The 23775-nt window shown below is 37.1% G+C and overlaps 2 protein-coding genes across 2 annotated transcripts; one reads left to right on the top strand and one right to left on the bottom strand.

Annotated features, from left to right (window-relative positions):
• Window positions 1–37: 37 nt before the first annotated feature.
• Window positions 38–14562, top strand: LOC106930294 (up-regulator of cell proliferation-like). Its single transcript, XM_015007742.2, has 16 exons — window positions 38–147; window positions 884–1011; window positions 2176–2259; window positions 2980–3063; window positions 4430–4528; window positions 5147–5233; window positions 5338–5406; window positions 5960–6046; window positions 6140–6208; window positions 7190–7270; window positions 7625–7735; window positions 8654–8927; window positions 8999–9035; window positions 9528–9797; window positions 9898–10164; window positions 10405–14562. The coding sequence occupies exons 2-16, from the start codon at window positions 995–997 to the stop codon at window positions 12864–12866; spliced, it is 4098 nt and encodes a 1365-aa protein (XP_014863228.2). The 5' UTR covers window positions 38–147; window positions 884–994; the 3' UTR covers window positions 12867–14562.
• Window positions 14383–20182, bottom strand: cabp2a (calcium binding protein 2a; the record flags this gene model as incomplete). Its single annotated transcript, XM_015007744.2, has 6 exons — window positions 14383–14868; window positions 16220–16367; window positions 16449–16558; window positions 16778–16912; window positions 17251–17281; window positions 19928–20182. Coding segments are annotated over 6 exons (705 nt in total), but the record flags the coding sequence as incomplete, so codon positions are not given.
• Between the last annotated feature and the right edge of the window lie 3593 nt (window positions 20183–23775).

Here is a 23775-nt window from a genome sequence, read left to right as displayed (position 1 = left end):
AGACACATAACCTTAGTTATCTTTCCAGTAAAACTACGAGGGCTACAATAAAATCCAAAGTCCTTTCCCGTCTTCCTCCTTCAACCACACGCTCTCCCAGCAGTCAGCTCACTGAGATGTCTTGATCTCCAGGAGGATTTGCTGTTGGTAAGTTTTCATTTAAAATGTAGATTCTCTTATAGTTATGTTGGGAATTTTGAACAACACTGATATTGAGACATTTATTCCAAGGGTGCCTGGAAACACTTCAGTGCCAAAAATGTTAATTTCAAGCAACTGAGCAACAGGCTTATCTCCAACAGAAGTTTTTTTTTTTCCTCATGTCCTCTTTTGAGCTACTATTAGAAGAAAACATTTGGCAATTTATCGCATGTATATTCAATGTCTTCTCTATCTGGGATTCGAGAAGGTAAATTATTTTAGTCACTGTTTAAAGAAACGCTCCAAAATACGGGGTCTTTTTGAGTGGGATACATAACAACACAAAAGTAACAGTGGAAAAGAAAAACAACCATTATATAAAGTGAAGGGCAACAATGGTCAATGTTCAATCTTGAAATAAGACTTTAGTGTTTGTGGTGCACATACATTAATCAACAAACTATAGAATTCCCATTAACAAAAAGTTAGAATATTGCCCAGTACCACATACACTATACTGTATAGTGTATTTGCTGCACTCTGTAGTTTACAAAATATCTGATGAAGTAAAATGCCACAACAGAGACATTTGACTTCATCTCTTCTAGCTACTCTACTATAGACAGAGGAGTAGATAAAAGTACAAATGTAATGCTTTTGTACTTTTCCGACAAAAGCATTACAAGTAGGAAAAGTTTGCAACCTTTTTCCTTAGAGATTTTCTCTTCTCTTCTATTTATAGGTTGTGAAACGTGAGACTATGACTGTCAGCAGATTTACAGGCACTAATCTCTGATGCTTCAGAGGTTGTTCGGTTCAAAGGTGGAAAGGAGGGAAATTCAAATGAGTGAACATGGAAAACATTGAAAAGTAAGAGTGGAAAACTATACTTTCACCTTTTGATCCTTTCAACAGAAAGTGATACCATCATAATTTTTCAGGTTCTTGCTTTTTGTTTATTACATCAAATGTTTTATAAGACATTTAATTGAAATGAGATATTTTCATTATCTCATTAAAAAATAATTTGCCAAATGTCAGAATACCATAAAAAGATCGTCTGAAAATACATTTTTATTTATCACTTTCATTGAATTCAGAGGTACAAGTATATTTGATGTGATTGGCCTTTAAACTTTATGACTTTTGTCACAAGTGGTGGATCCATCCACACGTTCTCGGAGCAGATGGAAATTTGTCTCTTTCCTTTGAACAGATCTGGTGTAGCAGAGAAAGGTTTGTTTTTCAGCTGCGCTCACAAATTAGAGACATAGACCAGTGACTTAGAAACTGACTTCTTTGTTCTTAAGAAAGCTTGTACTCAGAAATGTACATAAAAATAATTTTTTGTGTGTGGTTGATATAGACGTTATATGAAAACAGGGTTTTTTCTCTCAGGGACAAAGAACGTGTTTCCTTCCTGAGTGGTGAAGCAGCTGAACATTAACAATTGCATTCTGCCTTTTCTGAGCAGATGAACAAGAACCTTTTAGGCATCTAGAAATTGCATCCACAAATAAACCAAACTTGTAAAGGTCAACAATTCTGATATCTTGGCTATTTTTTTTATTTATTTATTGATGTATTTATTATTATTTTGTATGAAATCACACAAGGAAGACTGCCAGTGAACTACATACACAGATGTATCTCCATTTAACTCAAATATTTGAAACAAATCAGAAACATGCTCATAATTTAGTTTTCCCAAATTGCTTGAGTCGTTATCTGTGTATATGTCAACTTAAAAAGTTAAAATCAAATGGTCGCTTGTGGTATTTTGACTTTTGGCATATATAAATGCATTAATTTATCATATCTAGGTTACTAAAGGAAAAGTTTAGTCTGACTCAAAGTCAATTAGTGAGAAAAAAGACGTTAAGTTTTTTCATACAGTATAAATTAAATGGTTTCCATTCATTGTTGCCTTCAGCTGTGGTGAGCTTTGAAATGAACTTCAGATCGTTTGTTTATTTACTTTCATCTCATATTTTGTATTTACTCAAACGTGATTTAATTCATGACTTTTCCCAGAGGAACTGTGAAAAATATTGCAGCTTCATTCCTTGTAAAAGAGCACACAGGGAAGTCTTCAGGCTTAAATGACAAAGACAAAAAGTAAGAAGGATTTCCTCATTTCAAACCATAGTGCTCTCAAAACATTCTGAGATATATAAAACAAACTTAAAGCTACAATAAGTAACTTTTATAAGCAATATTAGCTATTTATTTGTTAAAACTTCCACCATGATGTGACAATTTAACATGAGACAGATCATCTGTGAAGCTCATCCACCTGTTCCCAATACTACTATTGCCATCTGTGGGAAATGCTCTGCTCTTGGTTAGAAACAAACAATCAGAGTCAGGAGGAAGGTCTTAGAGCTGTCAATCATTCTTATGCAAGTGGTGCTCAATGTGCCAGTGGCAGAAAAACACCTTACCATTTATCTGCAGTGGCCATGCTAACTTTATGGAAAAATATATATAGAATAGCAGAGAGAAAGGTGGAGGGTGAGAGCTGCACATACACAAGATGATTGACAGCACTAAGCCCCTCCTCCTGACTCCGATTGGTTGTTTCTGATGGAGCAGTGCATTTCTGCAGATGGCTGTAAGACCACAGGATGGAGGCAGAGGAGCTTGTTTTCTTCGCAGATTATCTGTCTCACATTATACTTTTAGGATAGTAATAATTTGAACAAACATGGAAATAAACATACTTTTTTAAAAGTTACTTACTGCAGCTTTCTTTACTGTATATTTAAGTAATGAGAACCGGATGTGTAGCAAAATGTATGTGTCACTCAGCAATTTGGCTAATAAAACTATTTTTAGATTGAAAACATCAAACTCGGGAGGATCTTGGAGTGCAAGGTCTAAACACTCCATTGACTCTCCTTTGACTTTCATGGACACACGGTAAGAAAACACCAAGATCTTACGTCTTTTCTTTTTTTTTAACATAGATTTGTTATAATCCTGGATGGAGTATGCATTTACGTATTTTGTATTTCTCATCTGCCATGCGGGCTCTAAAATTTTATTTTTTTTAATGGTCTTTCCTGTCCAGTCTATTTCTCTGACTCCTTAAAAGAGTTTAATGGCTGTTTTCTTCACCTTAAGGTGTGTTTAAGTTGTCCCCAGAATACTAGAAAAACCTTTAATTCTACAACATTCATCTTTCAGCTACAAACTCTGACTAGAAATCACAGTGAAATTAAAGTTCTGCATGCTGCAATTCTGTGGTTGTAGATTCTTTTACAGATCTTGCATTTTGGAGTGTACTTGTTTGTTTTAATTTTAGTTTTATATTTGTATAAAAACTAATGAGTTCAGTTGGATATGAGAGGCCCCATATGTAAAAACTTACAACCTCTCTTACATATACTATCAAACTTTGTAACATATATCATGTACTCTCACGTGTGCTTCCAAACTCTACAGAGTTTGGTTGCAACGGAACGGAAGTTAACTTAAAATCTCAGTTTCTGATTAGACCCCAGGCAGGAAAAGGCATGTTTCACAGACAGAAAAATAGTTGAACAGCAGCGATTCACTGAGGTAATGAATATTTGAAATAAAATCATTAATGCTCCTACAGTACTGTACTGTCAGCATTAACAGAAGTGTTAGATAGAAGCCGACAGCCAGCATTGGAACCCCCATCTGTCAAGTGAAGCTAGCCGCCTCTTCAGAAATGGCAGCAAAGCCGGCCTGCACTCGATTTTAATGTGCGCGACGGCACGAGTTACGGCGCCCTCCTTTACACGCTCCTTTCCAAAATAAAAGCGCACCTCCTGGTTTATGTTTGATTCACACTTTAAGTGTCTTTCAAGAGGCTGTACAAGTTTAAAGCTTTGTGTTGATTCATTTGCAAAAGGACATTATGTATCTGAAAATAAATTAAAACATATTATGTGGAAGAAAAAAAAATCCTGTAAACAACATATGTGCAACCTCAATCAAAATTGGTGACATTTGACAAGCAAAAAAAAAACTTTTGGATTCCATATTTTATGGTGTCATCTCTTACTTCAGGATGACACGGGGACACCTGTAGAAGAAGTAAAAGAAAATAACTAATTTGGCCAGTTTCATAAATCAGATTAAGGTTTTGAGAAGAGTTTGATAGTATTTGTGAGGGAGTTTGTAAGTTTTGGCCCAGATCATTTACAGATTAAAGTTATCAAAGTGACATCTTTTAACATCTACTGCATCTTTTTCTCATCACTGTACAGTATGTGTCAGTGTGTTAAATTATCATGTTTTCTTATATTTGTGAAAGGCATTTCAGACTAAGGAAAACAAAGTCAGAGAGCAGTGGATCTCTGCGGGCCAAGTCTGAACAATCTATTGAACATCCACTGACTTTCAAAGGAGCCCGGTAAAAAAAAAAAAAAAATGGAGCCACACACATTCATAGCATGTATTCAGAGAAATACTTTAACCAACAAAACTATTATGCAAATCGTCAGAACAAATTTTTTAAATACTTTCTAAAAGACATCAAGTTTCACACGGCTTTTGAGTCTTTCTACACTTTTCTATGAAAGATATTAAAATTAGTCTGCCTGCCGTCCTACTCTATTTTTGCAGTACTTTTTAAAATCTTACTTTATATTGGCTTTTCATATGACACAAAAAACGACAACCTCATGCAAACAAAGGCCAGAATATAGTGAAATAAATAGGTGGATAATTACATTGAACACAGATGATGAACATTTTGAGTGCAATTCCTCACCAGTATTACTGAAAGCGTATCACCATTAGAGAGAAAATGCCCTGTTTGACATTTACACATATTTTGTCCCAACCACAATTTATGCAGGACAGGCCTAATGCTCCAACACAGGTTAACTCAGTTATTAAGAAGAATAAATATAACCATGTCTTCTTTGCTGAAAACTTTCTGAAAATGCCCAACTGTGTACATTTGGCAGGATCACTGCTCGATGTTGTTATGATACAGTGATTTTTTTTTTACACATGCCATTTTCAGATCAGAGAAACCAGAAGATGACTGTTCTCTCTATGAGACGGAGTCAGACTTGTCAAAGGACATGCCTTTTAACTTCTCAAATAAAACGTAAGCAAAATCTTTATTTCCATAACACTTTATCTCTAATTCATTCAGCTTTTAGCTCTTCTCTGTGCTGAACTTTTTTTTACCATTTCTTTTTCTTGTCACAGAGAAATATCACGAGGCATTCCTAAATACTGGGGAAAACCTGGAATCGTGTCGTCTCAACATGCATTCAGGTATGTTTAGTTTACATCTGTGTCTAAAGTACAACACATTGCAGGAAGAGTTGAGAGAAAATGCCATGTTTACACTTATCTCAGTCTTTCCATTTTAACAACTGAAGTTATTTATTTCTGATTTATGAAGTTGAAGAAGAGTCAGTGGGTTGAATATATGAATTCCATTTATTAATGCCAAAATACAGCTGGTCCATTTCTTATGCTACCTTTAGGAGTTAGCAGGACAAAATGGCATCAAACGACAGTTTTCCACTTCATTAATTTGAATAATGAAAACAGAGTAAGTTCACAGAGCACATTTAATCAGTACTACATCCTTTTCTAGTAATGCTGAAGTCTCTCCTTATTTTTCCTGCTCTTCCTTTTCTTGTCACTTACACATATTTTGTCCCAATCACAATTTATGCAGGACTTAATGCTCCAACGCAGGTTAACTCAGTTAAAAAGAACAAATATAACCATGTCTTCTTTGCTCAAAACTTTCTGAAAATCCCCAATTGTGTTCACGTAGCAGTATGATACAGTGAATTTTTACACTTGGCATTTTCAGATCAGAGAAACCAGAAGATGACTATTCTCTCTATGAGACTGAGTCAGACTTGTCAAAGGACATGCCTTTTAACTTCTCAAATGAAAAGTAAGCGAAATCTTTATTTCTAAAACACTTTATCTCCAACTCATTCAGTTTTCTGTACTGAACTTTTTTTACCATTTCTTTTTCTTGTCACAGAGAAATATCACGAGGCATTCCTAAACACTGGGGAAAAACTGGAATCGTGTCGTCTCGACATGCATTCAGGTATGTTTAGTTTACATCTGTGTCTAATGTACAACACATTGCAGGGGGAGTTGAGAGAAAATGCCCTGTTTGCACTTATCTCAGTCTTTCCATTTTAATAACTGAAGTTATTATTTTTTTTTTTAATCTCCACACTTCCATTATTCTAATGTAAACAGATTTACACTTTTGCAGTTTCTGGGAAAACTTACCATCTATATCAAATTAGTATAATTATCCTCAATGTGCTTAATGTATTTATCTATCTATTAAATAATTTTTGAATTTGGGCGCTTTTTGAGGATTTTTTGTGTCAGCCAATGAATTATTTTAGTACAAACATCAGCTGACTGCTTTCTGCTCTGACACTTCATTAATGTTAACAACACAAACAGAGTAAGTTCACAGAGCACATTTAATCAGTACTACATCCTTTTCTAGTAACGCTGAAGTCTCTCCTTATTTTTCCTTCTCTTCCTTTTCTTGACATTTACAAATTATTTATGCAGGACTTAATGCTCACACATAGGTTAACTCAGTTTAAAAAAATAAAAAATAAATACAACCATGTCTTATTTGCTGAAAACCTTCTGAAAATTCCCAACTGTGTACATTTGGCAGGATCACTGCTTGATGTTATGATACAGTGATTTTTTACACTTGACATTTTCAGATCAGAGAAACCAGAAGATGACTATTCACTCTTTGAGACAGAGTCAGACTTGTCAAAGGACATGCCTTTTAACTTCGCAAATGAAAAGTAAGCAAAATCTTTATTTCTAAAACACTTTATCTTTAATTCATTCAGTTTTCCGTGCTGAACCTTTTCACCATTTCTTTTTCTTGTCACAGAGAAATATCACGAGGCATTCCTAAATACTGGGGAAAAACTGGAATCGTGTCGTCTCAACATGCTTTCAGGTGTGTTTAGTTTGCATCTGTGTCTAATGTACTACACATTGTGAAAGCAATGTGCCCTGATCTGTGCATTTTGACGTTTAGATTTCTAGAGCAAAGCCCTCCGTCTGCTGTATATGCTGCCTTAAAAACTGAGCACAGAACGCCCAATGACATGATCCGCAGGTATGATTCATTAAAAACAGTATTTAAAGGGTAGAGGGTTATTTAAACGCTATGTTCTCAATCTTATTATTGTGTGATGCAATTAAAAAAAAGAGATTGTTGTGTAATCTGTAAATGTTCATTAGTTTCTGTTGAAAAATACTTTTCTAAAAGCATTTCACACAACACACTCAAAGTTGGTTAGGACTGACTTTAATGTGCCTACATATTCTAATAGATGGAGGTAAAACAAGTTGCATAATTAAAAAAAAAACAAAAAAACAATTGACATAGAATATGTAAATATCTATTGTTACAAAATTAAGCAAATACTGACTGATAAACGTTTTTCATCTTTTCTTTTCTGTCTCTTAGACGGTACTATCCAAAAACACCTGAGTCCATATCTTCATCTGACACCTCTGATTATTCATCGTCTAAATCTAGGGATTCCCAAAGCAGCAGTGACACAGTTTTATATGATCGGTAAAGCCTTCTCCAAGTTCATTGCAATAACATGCGATATTGAAAGATTTACAACATCTGTTGAACTCATTGATTAGGGAAGTAAATATTTATGTGATTTTTGTTTTACATTTTCTTAAGTACCAATTAAACCTACTTCTGGTGCAATTGGTAGAGCTGTTGCCTTGCAGCAAGAAGGTTCTGGGTTCAATTCCCAGCCCAGGGTCTTTCTGCATGTAGTTTGCATGTTCTCCCTGTGCATGTGTGGGTTCTCTCTGGGTACTCTGGCTTCCTCCCACAGTCCAAAAACATGACTGTCAGGTTAATTGGTCTAAATTCTCCATTGGTGTGGGTGTGTGCATCTATGGTTGTTTGTCCTGTCTGTCTCTGTGATGAACTAGCAACCTGTCCAGGGTGACCCTGCCTCTTGCCTGTATACCCCTGGAAATAGGCACCAGGACCCCTGCTGACCCCAGTAGGGATAATGGTGTAGGTTGATATGAATGCTCCTTCAATTTTTGTTTTGGGACATTTTATCACAGTAAACCAATTGGAACCATTTGGTGTGGTACAGTTTTACTAGTTGTAATGAGAGCTCTAATCAGATTATATGTGTTGAAAAAGCTTTGAGTGCTAGTGCTAGCACAGTACCAGCATTTTAATGGTGTAACCTATACGCATAAAGCCAGCATGGCCAGTTATTCCTCAAATTCAGGATACATACAACCCAGGTGTTGAAGTTGCTGTCATTCAAACACTTTTTCCCCAGGCTCCATCAAGGATCCTGACCTTGATCTGATCCTGCAAAATAAAACTTGCAATTGTGATGAGTTTATGATGGTTTAGAAAAGGCCTTCATTTGTGGGATGGTTCCACTTTACAAATATAATCCAACTGTACTTTATTTTGTAATGACCTGCTTTTCTTTACTCCTCTCAGCCATGGGGAGTTGATGTGTGACATTTGCAACCGAAATGCGGCTGTGAAGATATGCCAGACCTGCAACGACATCTTCTGTGAGCCCCACGCCCGTCAACATGGCACCCAGTTGCAAAAACACATTATCAAAGACATCGGCAGTGACATCCAAGACAGAAGCTGTCTGCATCAGAAGCCTAAAGATTTTTACTGCATAACTGATCACATGCACATTTGCAGCATTTGTGTGGAAGGAAACCACAAAAGACACGACATCATCTCACAGGAGATTCAGGTAACCATGAGATAATACATTGGAAAACATTGTTTTGGTGGATCTTCACTAACAATACTCTTTTCTAACAGGTGGATGTTGGTGAGGACCTTGGGCAGCATGATACAGGTTGTTTAACAGTTTTCGATTCTTCTTTTTTTTTTGTGAATGTTGCCTTGATGTCAAATATCTGTTTTGGACAAAATGTGTGTGTAAATAAGTCCCAAACAAAAGTAATACTCTAAACTTAATAAATAGCAGAGACACAAATTATGAATGAAATCTGCTTTGATCACATCTTTCTAATAGGGTAAAAAGATTTTAAAGGTCCTTAATGTTATATTCAGTTTTATTGCTTGTTTATTTTTTTATGATGTTATAATCTCTTAGTTACACAACTGTCACTGACCTTTATCCAGAAACGTGAAACACCTAGTGGGAAATGATGTAACATACTGACACTGGAAGGTGATTTAAATTAGATAAAGTGTGTTGTCGGTGACTGTCATCTTTCCTACGATATTTGCTGTATCGCATCAAACCAAATCTTGTTTTATAACATCAGGATGTCCTGTGATGTGTGGCAAATTCTAACTTGGTCTACTTTTTCTTGTTGGCCAGTGGTGCCCCCTCCTGGTGAGATCAAGTTCCTGACAGTGAAACCAAACTCTGTTGCGTTAACTTGGGGATTACCACCGGAACTAAGCGGAACTAAGAAGTTCAGAGTTAAATGGAGCTCTTTAACAGAGGTAGAAGGTTTGTTAGTTATCAAAGACCTGAATAAAGTGGAAATAAACAACCTTCAGCTTGGAGAGCAGTATTTCTTCAGTGTGGCCACAGAAGATGAAGGTGGCAAGTTAAGTAAATGGGTGACAGCATGTGTGTCTACAGGTAAAAGTCATGAAGCAAAAGCATTTTTTATTGGGTTCATTATTAAATCCCATAATTTAATGCTTTAACAAACCTTTTGTCATTGTCTTCCTTCTCGCAGCCGTGCCACCTCCTCGAGATTTGACAAAAGTTTGCTTAGAATCCACGACTCTGTCTTTAACTTGGAGCAAAGGAGAAAACATGGAAGGAATCCAACATCAATTCCTGATTACCATCACAAGTCCAGATAAAGAGTCTTTTGTAATATACACAAAAGACTGCCACAAGACCTTATCTGACTTAGAGTCAGACACAGAGTACAATATATCAGTCTCAACATTGCTGAATGACAAGACGAGTGATCCAGTTTCTATCTCTGTGCACACAGGTGATTTCATTTGTTTTATCTTTAACCTCTGCAGTTAGAAGAAATCTTGCTGAAGTTTAGGATCTTGAAAATGTATTCAAATTTCTGAAACAATTTCCTACTTTTTAACAAATTTCAATGTGCAAGCCAAGACAGCTAAATGTTGTAGAAATGCTTTTCAGTATTGGATAGAAATGTATATTAAGGTTTTTCACCCTTGAGTAAATGTGATGAATTTGTTGCTCTTATCTTGTTTGACAGAGCTTGGCCTCAGGGAAGTATTGACAAAGATTGGACTTGAAGACGAGTATGACACCAAACTAAAAATTAGCCAAATCCTCCAAATTATTCAGCATGACACATCAGAGATCAACATCGAAACACCAGAATCCCTCACTGAGGCCTTCCTAAGGAGACTTTTAATGTGTGACACAAATGCTAGAAGTGTGAAATGTGTGTCTAGTGATCTGGAGATGGACAAGAAGAATGCTATCAACCCTCTAGATTTGATAGCTGGACTGTTTCTCTGCTCAGACAAGTTCCTTCAGCAGAATATGGTTGGTAAAATGGTACAATGCCAGTTTGCGGTCCCGCTCCTCCTGCCAAACATTGAAACAAGAGAGCTAACCATGATGCTGTGGTCTATGCGTGAAATTGTCCGAAATTTCACACCCTTGCAGCAAGCATTCAGAGGAACAGGCAGTGAGGAAAGACTTGTGTTCTCTGAAATGCCTCTGGTATCATTTGTCAGGCTGGGAAAGCACTTCCTATCCAAGTCTCAGATGTTAAACAAACTGCTAAGTAACACAGAGCAGTACCATGACATATTTTACCATTCTGCTTTGGAGTGTGGAGATGTGCCACGAAGAATTTCAGAGGGGCTTGTCGAATTCAGCTGGTACCTTCCTTGTGGCAACAGATCTGTGGATAAGTTCAGTGAACCAATGGCTGTTGCCAACCTCAGAGGGGACATCAGGTCCTTTGATAAGCAGTTTACATTCCTCTGTCAGTCGTCTGCAGTTGTTTACATCCTCTGCGAAGAATCAGAGGTTGAATACTTCAAATATCTGCAAGGAAAACAAGTGCAAGCAAAACTGATTTTGATCAGCAGCAAAAGAGGGAAATTGTTCAGATTAAAAATGTTGACAGTTGAGCCAAACTTAAAAACAACAAATTTAAGTGAGACAAAAACAACTGAAACAGAGTTAGTCAGGCCCCTCCAGGAGTCGGTTTCTCAAATGCTCGGGAAAAAGTCAAAAAAGGTGTCTCTGGAAAATCTGGCTGAAAGAGCTCGGTGTTGTGAGATCCTCGTCGATGACGATAGCGATGAATGCCGAAGTGCACTGAAGAACGCCAGAAAAATCACTGCACGTATCGACAAAATATCTGAGTTCAAAGACGAAGAACTGCCAACTCAAGGAAACATCTGGAAAGCAATTTCATGGGTGCAAACAGAACACTGGAGACTACGAAAAGTTGGCAAAATAAAACTTGAGGAATACCATAAGACCCTGGAAAGAGAAGAAAAAGAGTTCAAAAAGAAGCAGCAAAGGTTCGAGATGACGACCACAATGTCAAACTTCCTCAACGGGTTGAGTGCCTCTGAAGTTCACCGCTCCTATTTCCTGAAATGGTTGGAAATGACACTGGAGGATCTGTCCCGGCACCAGCTGTCAGCTCTACTGAATCAATACGTGACACTAAAAATGAAGTGTCCAAAAGAAACAGATAAAATAGCAGATGTTGACCAGCAAATTTCGATTTCCTCTTTACAAATAAAACATTTTTTTCGAGAGTGTGGGCAGCGATATACATGTATGGCCGACGTACCAGAGTTCAGCAATCTAAGGAGAAAGGTGGAACAGCTCCCCATGTTTGCTGCTCAGATGCTGCTAAATGGTGTCCCTCTTGAGCTTGTAGATGGAGATGCAGCAAACATTCCCTTGACTTGGATCAATGCTGTTCTTACTGAGCTTCACTCCCTTATACAATCTAATAGTAAGGTCAAAGTCATTTCAGTGATCGGAGTAGAAAATTCAGGAAAGTCAACTCTCCTCAACACCATGTTTGGGACCAGGTTTGCTGTTGACAAAGGAATGTGCACAAGGGGAGCATTCATGCAGATGATCACTGTCAGCAAACATGTAAAGAGCAAGATAGGCTGTGACTGCATCATGCTCATCGACACTGAGGGACTGAAAGCCCACAAGATAGTCCAGGACGACCACAGCCACGAACGTGACATAGAAGTAGCTTGTCTTGCTGTGGCACTAAGTGACATCACAATAATCAATATTTCCAAGGACGCCTCAGTGGAAAAGGAGTTCTTGAGGATGGTACTTAATGCTCTGACAAGGGTGAAAGTTGAGGACAAGAAGCCATTATGCCATTTTGTTCAGGTTCACATGACAGGTTTGCATGCTTCTGATCAAAAGAAAAGAGATAAGGCATTGCTAGAGCAGCTCAATGTGATGATCCAGAGGGATCTTCAGATAAAGGCGACAAAGCTTGCAGATGTAGTAAGCTATGATTCAAGCACCTGGATCTGGCACCTTCCTTCTGTTTGGAGAGGAACTCCACCAATGGCTTCTTACAGCTCCGACTACAGTAAGACTGCACAGGCTTTAAAACGTTGCCTGCTAACGGATCTAAGCAAATGCCCTGAGAGAGGAGATCTGATGGATTTTGCAAAGAGGATAGAAAGCTACTGGGAATCTGTATGAGGCATGACAAGTCGCTAAGCTTCCGGTATTTCAAATGCAGGAATAACTAAAAGTGCTTTACATCACTCAAAGAGAACAAACCCAAATCTAACCATAAAAATAGAAAAGAAAAATAGTAACTGGTCATACAGTGAACCTAGAACATTTGAAGATCTTTAGAGATTACCAGCAGAATCTGTTTGACTGGAATCAGAAGAAATGGGAAATGATGCCTGGGTCAAAAATTTGAAAAGAGAGTTTAGTCCTGAACTGCATCTTTCTTCTGTTTTGTTTGGTTGAAGCCTGCTGGCACACATTGGTGCACACATGAAGACACTTCCTTCTCATCAGTGGACTCTAAAAAAGTGTTGGTCATCCAGCGCCTCACCCTTTCCCCTGGGCAACTGTAATTTGGTTGACTGTTAAAATCATTCCTATCAACCAAGAGCAATTCTGTAAAACAATCTTGTTTGGTGAGCTATTTTATTTCCTTGTATTCTGACTTGGATGTGAAACTTGGTAGGGGTTCTTTCCAGTTTGTAGCAAGTCAGGGAGCTTACGCATTGTGTTTTTGTGTATCTTGAAGTGAGAACTGTTGTTATTTTCAGTCACCAGGGGGCATTTATTTGCTATTGTTTTGGAATTAGAGACTAAAGTTTATTGCCTCTTTTACTCTGTGCCTCCTAGTGTTCCATTTTAAGAGTCGTAACAAAAACCCTTAAAATGGTGTTTAGAGTTTTAAAATCTTTATTTTGCTGTTTTTCATGGTCACCTGTGAATCATAGTTTTACTCTTTACCCCCTGGTCTTTTTAACTTTATGGGCAAATATGAATGGAATCAAATAGCTTGACTGTTATACAGTCAGTCATACAATGGACATGGTAAACATAATTTATTGTCATCCACCCATGTCCAGGTGTTGCTTGTGGAAACGCTATTGATTGTGTCTTCAGTTTCCTGTAAGACAGCAAGCATCACATCCAACTGTTTTTTTTTTTGTTTGTTTTTTTTGGGATGTAATAGTCAAAAATGAGCAGTATGTCTAAAATAACTGGCCATTTAGCTAAAGTTCATTTTTGTCTCTTTCAATGGTCATTCTCCTGCAGACATCTGAAGCTCAAACACCTGAACAAGGCCACTTTTTTCCGTTATACACTCAGATGGAGCTCAGTTTATAGATTTAGCTCCCGCATTTGAAACATTTACCCCAAATGAAATGAGATTACTAATCCTGAGATTAGTGGATTATTTCCCTTTGGTTATCAACAAATGAGGAATTGAGACGAATGCCAAGACGAATTTGAAGCAACTAACAAAAAATCCTGTATGTTAGCTCCTTTCAGTTTGACTTCAAAATGATATTATAGGCTGTTATGCATATTTTATGCTATTTGGAAGCACAATATATTCTAAATATTGTAAAAGTTTAATATCTTCTAAGAATTTGTTGATTGAGGTATTTGTATATAAGCTATTTTGCTTTGTTTTCGCAAAAAAAATCTTTTTCATCTAGTGTTGAAATCAAACAACAGGCTGGCAATAATTAGGTTATGTTTATTAATCTTTAAATAATACATGTTCACGTTTATTTCAATGTTACATTTACCTTGAGATCAAAGTTAAATATTCATCTGAAAATGTGCACAACTGTTTCTGGCAAATTGTAAAAATAAACAGAAAAATATATTAATATGTCTAAATAAACTTCCAATGCCATTTGTTGTCACATTGTCAGACATTTACATAAAAATTATTTAATACATTTCACATTTTATTTTATTTTTTTTAACAAGCATTGGAGTCATTAATCTACAACCTGCAATTATGCACATACTGTAAAACATTTTTACAATGGATAAATAAACTAACGGGTCTACCTGAGAGGCAAGTGAAAAATTACAGAGAGACCAAGATTTTTGTACATATGAGAAGACTTAACAGTGCGCAGTCTGATTCATGTTAGTTTCAGTGCAGCAAACCGAGGCCTGAAGGAGATTCAGCGAGACATCATTCGCACAAATTCTGTGGAAAGGTGAAAAACTTTGTTATTGTATTTCATCAAAGTGAGTCAACAATGCTCTGAAAACATTCAGCTGATCAAGAACACAGCAGTGCGTGATCACATTAGCAGAAAAAGTGGTAACACTTTATTTGAAGGGGTGTGCATAAGACTGACATGACACTGTCATGAACATGACATAACATCTGTCATGAACATGAAGAAGTCTGTATGAATGTTTATGACAGTTGTCATGAAGTGTCATTCGGTAAATAATGACACTTTTAATGAAAAGTTGCTCTAAAAGTTGCATTAAAAGTTAATTAAAAATGCCAGCTTTGCATGAAATTATCATAATTTACAAAATCATGCAAAGTTGGCATTTTTAATGGACTTTTAATGCAACTTCTAGAGCAACTTTTCATTAAAAGTGTAATTATTTACCGAATGACACTTCATGACAAATGTCATAAACATTCATAAAGACTCATTCATGTTAATGACAGATGTCATGTCAGTCTTATGCACACCCCTTCAAATAAAGTGTTACCGAAAAAGTTTCCACAATTTTAGTTGCAATTTGCTTTCTAAAATCGAGAACCATACAGTATTTCATTTCATGCCCCACAGACTTTATCTTTTCATATGTACTTGCATATCAATAAACACATCTAATGTGGGTTTAAATCTGAAGAAATCAAAATAACTTAGTGGAACATCAGGTTTATTACCCCTCAGTGCAGTATGTGTATAGATTCTGATACAGCATATCATTCTGCTGTATCAGGGAGAGGGTGATTACTTTGGTGATGTAACGATCATGTTAATTTCCTTCCTCCTAACTGACCATCTTGGACTGAACGGTGAATGATTTCTTTTTTTGCAGTGGACCATGTGTGATATATCTGCTGTGTCAGAGTGATGCTCAACATCAGTGAGAAAATTTAGAACAGCTTGACTTAGCTTATGACATTTTACATGCAGGTTACAGGCCAGAACTGCATGAATAGCTAAAGTCAGCAAATATTTGAGTCCCCTCCAAAATGACATGTGACTGTGTAGCAAGATATACTGTAGCTTGATATTCATTCATATCAACAATAAAAACTGCCTAAGCACTACTGCTGAAGCTAACATCTACAGTCTTCCCTATTTCCACTCTTAGGGAAGGAGCCAGTCAGTGTCAAGAAAAATGATTGGTGCTCCTGGATTGTAAATGCCAGCCAATAGCACTGTGCCCAGTTATTTCAGCCTCTCAAGCTGCCTTTTCTATCGAAAATCCACAAAAAGGGTTTTTCTGGAAATAATTTGGTGTCACAGAAAAATCTGTGAAGCTCTGAATACTGACCTGTAAATAGGCATGGGTCCACTTACCTTCAAAGTCCACCTGTCCGTCTCCATTGAGGTCTACGTCTCGCAGGATCTCATCAATCTCCCGGTGGTTCAGCTGTTCTCCCATCAGTTTCTTCATAGCTTCCCTTAGCTCCCCAAGGCTAATCTGACCATCGCCGTCCGAGTCAAACTTAAAAGTGAAATAGTTTTGAAATTAAAGATTACATTAAAAGAAAAAAAAAGCTTTAATGTTTAGTAATATGCTGCTAACCTCTCTGAAGGCATCCCTTAACTCTTTTACTCCAATCATGTCTGCAGTCTCAGCAAGCATTTTGGGGCCCATCAGTTCCACAAAGTCCTCAAAGTCCACTCTGCCCCCACCTGTGAAATAAAATATTATATTACTTGCTTTTCTTTAGCACAAAGTATAACACACAGTATAATATAATACTGTGTGATGTTTTACATGAAATCATAGAAGAAGAAATTCTGCTAGTCTTGGCAACAGCTCCATGGCAGGGGGTCTAACTTTGTTTACCTTTACTCTAATGTTTGTGGACAAAATCTTAAACCGACTGCATTAGTGTTTTGAAGACTCACAGATCTGCTGGCTGAGCTCAATGAGTTCCATTTCAGTCGGCATGTATCCCATAGTCCTCATGCATTCTCCCAGGTCCTTATAGCTGATGAAGCCATCTTTGTCTTTGTCAAACTCTCTGAAGGCTTCACGCAGTTCTGCAGGTAGAGACCAATTTGAGTGATAAAAAGAGGAAATTGCTAAGTCAAAGATTTATTGCTGCTGTAAAGGAGTGTGAAACAGAGTTGATTTTTTTTTAGATTATGGCAAAGGACATTTGCTGAAGTATCTGGCCTGAGAATCATGTTGTTTTCAGAAGCTAACATTGGTGGACCTAAGTTGAATTTGTGAATATGTACTGAGATGTTTTGTGAAAATAAAACATTGTTCACATTCAGCTCAGTAGGTGCAAAGTTAGGATTTTAAATTGTGCAATATAAAGTTCAGACTTCAGCAAACAGAAAGTTTGGCAGTGGAGTTGTTGATATTTCTGTACCTTCCATTTCCTCTGGCCGTAGGTCTCGGTCCTGTGTTGGTGTGAGTCGGAGACAGACAACGAAAAAAAAAAAAAAAGAAAAAAGAGTCCATTAACCTTACTCTCTGACATAACATTCACATCACTGACACCACTGTTTTAATGTCACCCTTTCACCTCTCCAGATTCTCTCAAACATCTTTTTCCCTTTCACCATCTGTCAGTGTGAGCTGAAACTCTACAACAGGATTATTTGGTTTTTGATCTGACTAAAAAGACTTTCTATGTCCAGCTGCGGAGAAAGTATGTCATAAATATTGTATACCACAGACATTCTTAGTGTATTGATGAAAGTTTTTTTTTTTTTTTTCCCCTGTGTGTGCGTTTCAAAATAAAAGGGAACTCTGTGAAATCCAGACATTTCAGCCACATTATTGCAGAATCAAACACAATGCCATTATTTATTAACACTAAATAATAGAAAAAATGTTGGACGGATGACAAAAGAACAGCTCCAGTTGCAACTGCCTTGGTTTGAGGCATGAGTTGAAGGTCATGGTAGGATAAGTCTCTTGACTACTTGTTCTGCGAGGTCATGACATCAGCAGCAGCAGGAATAATACAGGCTTGGATTAGAGAAAACAGGGGACACTACAGCAGCAGGGAGATTACAGCCGTAAATTGTATTACAAATCATGAAGGCTTATCGGTTTATCATTTCCCTATCTGCAGCTTATTTTCATCTGCAGCTGAACTGCTGCACGGTCGACTTTTGTTTTCAGATCAATACACCTGAAAAGGCTAAATGAAGATGTTTGCAGTAACTGTATGGATGATGTAATGTTTGGACCATGCCTCCTCTAGTCTTGATCCACTGGTTACGTCCGAAAGAAATTCCCACACTGTGCACAAAACCCAGAAGCTACAGTCAGACCTTACTTTACACACCAAAATGACAAGAGTAAAAAGGTTTTGCAGATGCTGTTTGCAATTTTATTTTCATGAAAAGATTAAAAAGATTAAAAACCCTCTGTTCTCTGTCTAGGGATTCCATTACTTCCCTTCTCCCATGGATTCAAATAAGATTAGGACCCTTTTTTATTTGACAAGGTTAAGTCAGTTCAACTTAGAAAGTTTATAACATAAAAATAGCTGCATGTTTCTGTCCTGCACTAGCAGCAAAACAGTTGAAATGTATTTGTTAAGGAAGTTTGTCGTAAATCTTAACATGGGTGAAATCTCTCACAAAGGATTTTATGCACAATCTTTAAGCACACATTTAGATCTTACAGCAGACTCTACAAGTAAAGAGGTAAAGCATCAGAGTAAATTGCTGACATGAGATTTGGTGAACCCAATTGTTTATTGCAGTTTACAGAGTTTCTCAGATTTTTATCTACTCCATTTAAGCATCCTGTTCATTGCGGCGGCAACATAAACTTGACTCCTTATTCAGCTTTGATGGTGACAGTTCAAGTTGTTTCAAAAGTGTTTAATTATTTCTCTGACTGCTGATATGTGCAAGTTTACACAAGTAGCTGTGGTGCTGGAATAATCTAGATAGCTGCGAATATTTTACAGAAATAAAACTTTATTTTGTCTTTTGTATTTTAGAGAAAATTGCCTCTTTGTCAATTCCTATTCATACCCCAGAACAACAAGGAGTGACCGATTACTCATTAAAAGATCATTTCCACTTTGAAATGCTTAAAAAAAGAGAATAAATTACAAAAAAAAATGTTTAAGGTATTTTAAAGTCAAATAAATGTAGTGCCAGACATTTTATAAAGAATAAGGCTCTCTCAAATTTGCATTTGTGACATTATGCTAGTGTAATAAAAAATAAATGTTTTACAGTTTTCTTGCTCAACTTTACCAAGTATGTTTCTGTTTGCAAGTGCAAATCATGATATTCAGGCATTTCTGCTGCTTAAAACTGCTAAGAAATTTTGAAATTGTCAGAAAAATGCATCAATCTTTTCCATGTGATGCGACTGAACAATGACTTTAACTTTTTTTTTTTCTGATAGAAACAGCTGGATTTGTTTAAATTGGATTTTAAACATTTTTTAAGTTCAGCGTGAAGTTAAAAAAAACTAATTTAAGATGTGCTAACACAATTATTGTGTTGTTTGAAGACCAGCTGCAATTGTTACACGTCTATTTTAACTGCGTGAAGGGTCATTGCTGTAATATGCAAGAGTGTTGACAGTTTCCTCAACACAACATCAAGGTCTGCTTTAAAATAGTAAAATAGCTACATAATCATCTTCAATATTTCTCACCTCAGGAGAGAAATATCAAGACCCTACAGCTTCATTAAACGCCGTGCTCTGCTTTCTTTCTTATATAAGTATGGCATCCATCTGATTTAAGTCAGTACCAGACTTCTAGCCATGTTTAATTACATATGTCTCATACATGAAACACAGCTGAGACATTACTAGTGATTTTCATGCTTTCATAACAAAAAAATATTTTTTATACTCAGTTTTGCACAAACATGAACATTGAAGTGGTATGGATGGGTAATGATGGTGATTTTAATTGTAAAGATGACTCAGCAGATTGCATTCACTCGACCTGGTCCAGTATTGGTCAAAGAGCGCAAAAGAGTGGATCCGAGTGAGATGCTTGCTGTGAAGTTGTGACTGACTGAGTGGGTGTAAACTCTCGTGTAGGTGAGCGTCATACATACAAGTTGGCTTTGAGCGAAGCCCTGTCTGAGGAAGATACAAGCTGGCCCCACTATGTTGTGCAGCATGTTGCAGTTCTTAACCAGAGTGCACAGCGGGTCATCAAATTCCCGCCTGCTCCCTCCTTCCTCCTCATCCTCCTCCTCCTCTGTGTCCACCTCCCCAGCACCACCCAGGGAACCTAGCATGGCCGTGGCTAACGCTGTGTCACTTTGCTGTACGGACGGAGCCCCCTTGGACAAAAGGAACCAGTTGGATTAACATTATATTATCTTCAGAAAATAAGATGCCATTTATTTATTTATTTACATTTTTTGTTTATTCTACAGGACAACAAATAACTTTAAAATTGTCAAATTTTTTGCCTGTTCAATCTTGCTTTGATATAGTGTCTTGTATGTAAATCAATCAGAATGGATCATTCAAGCCAATTTTTCTTTTTTTTTTTTTTACAAAAAATAACAAACTTCCAAACATTTTACTGGGATTTTGTGTGATAGACCAACACAGATGGCACATGGAACTAAATCTTTGTTTATTTTGAACAAGTAAAATCATATATGGTTTTCAATTTTTCCACACTACGAGACACCGTTTTTCTAATATCCCTAACTAAACAAAACCATATCCAACCAATTTCTTTCATTCATTCATCTAATCAGCAGACAGAGTCTACCTGTACTACTGTGCCTGTAGAAAACATTTTAAAATCTGAATATTGAACAAGAACACAATGAAATTACGACAAAAAATGCCCTGATCAGATAAAATATATATACATATTAATAAAAATCTTTTTCATCTACATAGAAAATTATGCATAAAGAGGAAAACTACCACTGAACACCCCATTCCCATTGTGACACATGGTGGTGGTGGAGTTATGTTGTGGGCATGCCTTTCTTCTGTAGAGACAAGAAAGCTGGTGAAAGCAGGAAGAAAACGTGCTAGAGGTTGGAAATGACTTGAGACTGGTTCAGAAGTTCATTTTCAAACAAGTCAACGACCTTAAACCTACATTAGGGTTGTTACAAAGGATGGCCTGGTTTCAATCAGTGCTTTAGAAGGACTAAGTCAAATGACTCATCTGAAATCAATATACCAGAAGGAAGACTAGGAAAACTTTCAGTCTGATGTGAAATCCTAGAGGGAAAACAATCCAAAAGACATGCAGCTGCAAAGCTCCAAAGGATGGTTCTGAAAAGTACTGACTGAAAGGAGCTGGATGCAAACACCCACTATGTTCTGCAGATATTCACTAAAAAAACAACTTGAAAACCATGCATGATTGTCCTCACTGTTGTGCAATGCTATGTATTAATCTGTGACACAAAATCTTGTTTCTGATTGACAAAATCTAACCAGATGTGAAACTGTTTCTTTATATAATTTCATGCTAATGCATACTTACCTTTTTCCTGTTACTGTCCTTGTTAGAAGTCTTGTTGACGTTTCCCATCACCCTCCCCACCTGCCTCCTCCCACCTCCACCCTTTCTTCCTTGGTGGTCGCAACACTTATCCAAGGCTTCTTCTCCTCTTCTTCCTTTACCCCTCTCTTTTTCTCAAAAGTCACATAAAAGTGTAAAATCCATGCTTGATCCAGTGCATCCCACGTCGAGAGGGGGCAGCTCCTTTCAAGAGGAAAGAAAGTGTGTCCGACTACACTGCTGTGACTGAAGGCGACTCCTCTCAGTTCACGTGTCCCGGATCCTATTGGTCCGCCGAGACGTAAAGCAGGTGTGTGTGATGCCACGCTAAATCCTAAACTCCTCAGCTTTAAAACGTTTGGTGTGACGGTATAGAAAGCAGGATGAGAGAGATTGACGGGGTGGGTCAGGAACACTGGGTCATATCTGGGCTGAAACATGCTGCTCCTGCCAGACTCTGGCTGTGATTGCAGGACTTGACCATTTTTCTCTCTCCCTCCCTGTCTCTCTCTCTCTCTGCCTCTCTTACAGACACACACTTACACAAGCTCTTGTTTATCTTCACAGATCATTTCTTGAATTCGGTTCAACTAAATCTAATTCATCTCATCCATCGTCCCCTCACTACCTCTCCAACATCATATTTATGCTCTAAAAATGACTAGTCTGGCACAACTCAGAGGGCGTGTGTGTTTGAATCAGTGTATGTGTAAATCTGCGGGAGAAAAAGGGGGAGGGGATGGAGGAATTATGGATGGAGAGTTGGCCGCCCGTTTAATCCCTGGAATTTCAGATTAGAGGAAAAGAGCTATGCTGTCAGGCGATGGGAGTGATGAGGTTGCGAATAGAAGAAATATGTGTTTGAGTTATTATCAGTCTCTATTGACAAGTGAACTGAAGCAGTGTCTAAAATATATACAATCTTGAAAATCATTCAAGATGATGCTTTGGAAATAAAAATCATAATGGCATCCTTTTTTACTTAATGAACTTATTAATGGACTAATTGAATTAGACAAAAAGTCTGAATGTAGTATGACCTGCAAAAATATTCCCATATTTCTCTCATTATAACGTGAACTTTAAATGAATCTATTGGGATTTTTTGTTACTAGCATGATTATAAAGTAAAAAAAAAAAAAAAAAAAAATATATATATATATATATATATATATATATATATATGTGTGTGTGTGTGTGTGTGTGTGTGTGTGTATTTTTTTATTATTATTTTAATGTTTAGAAAACTAACAAAAATGAAAAGAAAATAAAACAAACAAACAACAACAACAGCAGCAACAGCAACAAAACAGAAGGGCGTGTCATGGATTCCTGGACCTGGCTCTTCTCAAATAGAGTCCAGTGCCAATTGCATTTTGAAGCAACTTGATTAATAAATAGAGTCCACCAGTTTGTTGATGGCATTATGAGAACCGCAGCTCTGTGAAGGAGTTCTTTCAGGAAACATGAACAAACAGCATCGTAAAGACCAAGGAACACAGCAGACAGGTGAGGTAATAGTGGATATTCACATAAGCAGGTCAGGAAAGCAGATCATCAATCAGAGAAGCAGGGAAAAGGTCCATGATAATCCTGGAGGAGCTTCAGAAATCCTCAGCTCTGGTTAGAGAAGCTGATGACCTCCCACTATAAATGTCAAAAAAAAAAAAAAAAAACCTGACTGCTGATGAAACTGAATGCTCTTCAGTCAACCTGACTGAGTTTGGGGCATTTTTCAAAATGGTGTGGCTGAATATTTTAGTCTGTGCAAATCTGATACAGACATGCATCGTAAGACCAATAAAAGGTAGCTCTGTGATAGAATGACCCAAAAGGACCAAGAAGAAGTCCCACTTTCAGCAATGTCTTTTGAAAATAATTGAAAAAACATTTGTCATTTTTCTTGCACTTTACAGGTATGTGCTACTTTGTGTTGGTCTACCACATTAAATCCTAACAATAATTAAGGTAAAGAGTTGTAACGTTAAATGATGTGAAAAAATTAAATGCTTTTATAAGGAGTCAAAATCTTTGTTAGAAGTTGAGATTTTTTAATGCAGGAATTAAAAAAAAAAGTTTTACATTGTTATTGATTTAACAAATCAATCATGATTAAGCTTACACTTTTGTTTTGCTTTCATATGTTACATTTTTGTTTCCTGCTGACTGCGTTATATCATTTTTGGAAACCTTCAGGTAGAGTGAACCAGAATTTCTCCCCTCCCCAACAGCTGCTGCCTAATTCCCACCCTGTTTGTTTATTTTGTGAAGTCTCTCCGGTAGTTGGTGCTGCTGTCAACAGCTCCACCATCTGGTGCATTTGTAACACAAGCATGGATCGTCTTAACAAGACAGGTAAACAACATTTTCACCTACAGTATGACAGTTAAAGTGCCACCTCCAAGCGTTAGTTGTTTTGAT

Source organism: Poecilia mexicana, unplaced genomic scaffold (genome assembly GCF_051168715.1).
Source record: "Poecilia mexicana isolate PSO_F unplaced genomic scaffold, ASM5116871v1 scaffold_1, whole genome shotgun sequence".
NCBI classification, from domain to species: domain Eukaryota; kingdom Metazoa; phylum Chordata; class Actinopteri; order Cyprinodontiformes; family Poeciliidae; genus Poecilia; species Poecilia mexicana.
The sequence above is the reverse complement of the archived record's forward strand: the minus strand, read 5'-3'. Positions and strand labels throughout refer to the sequence as shown.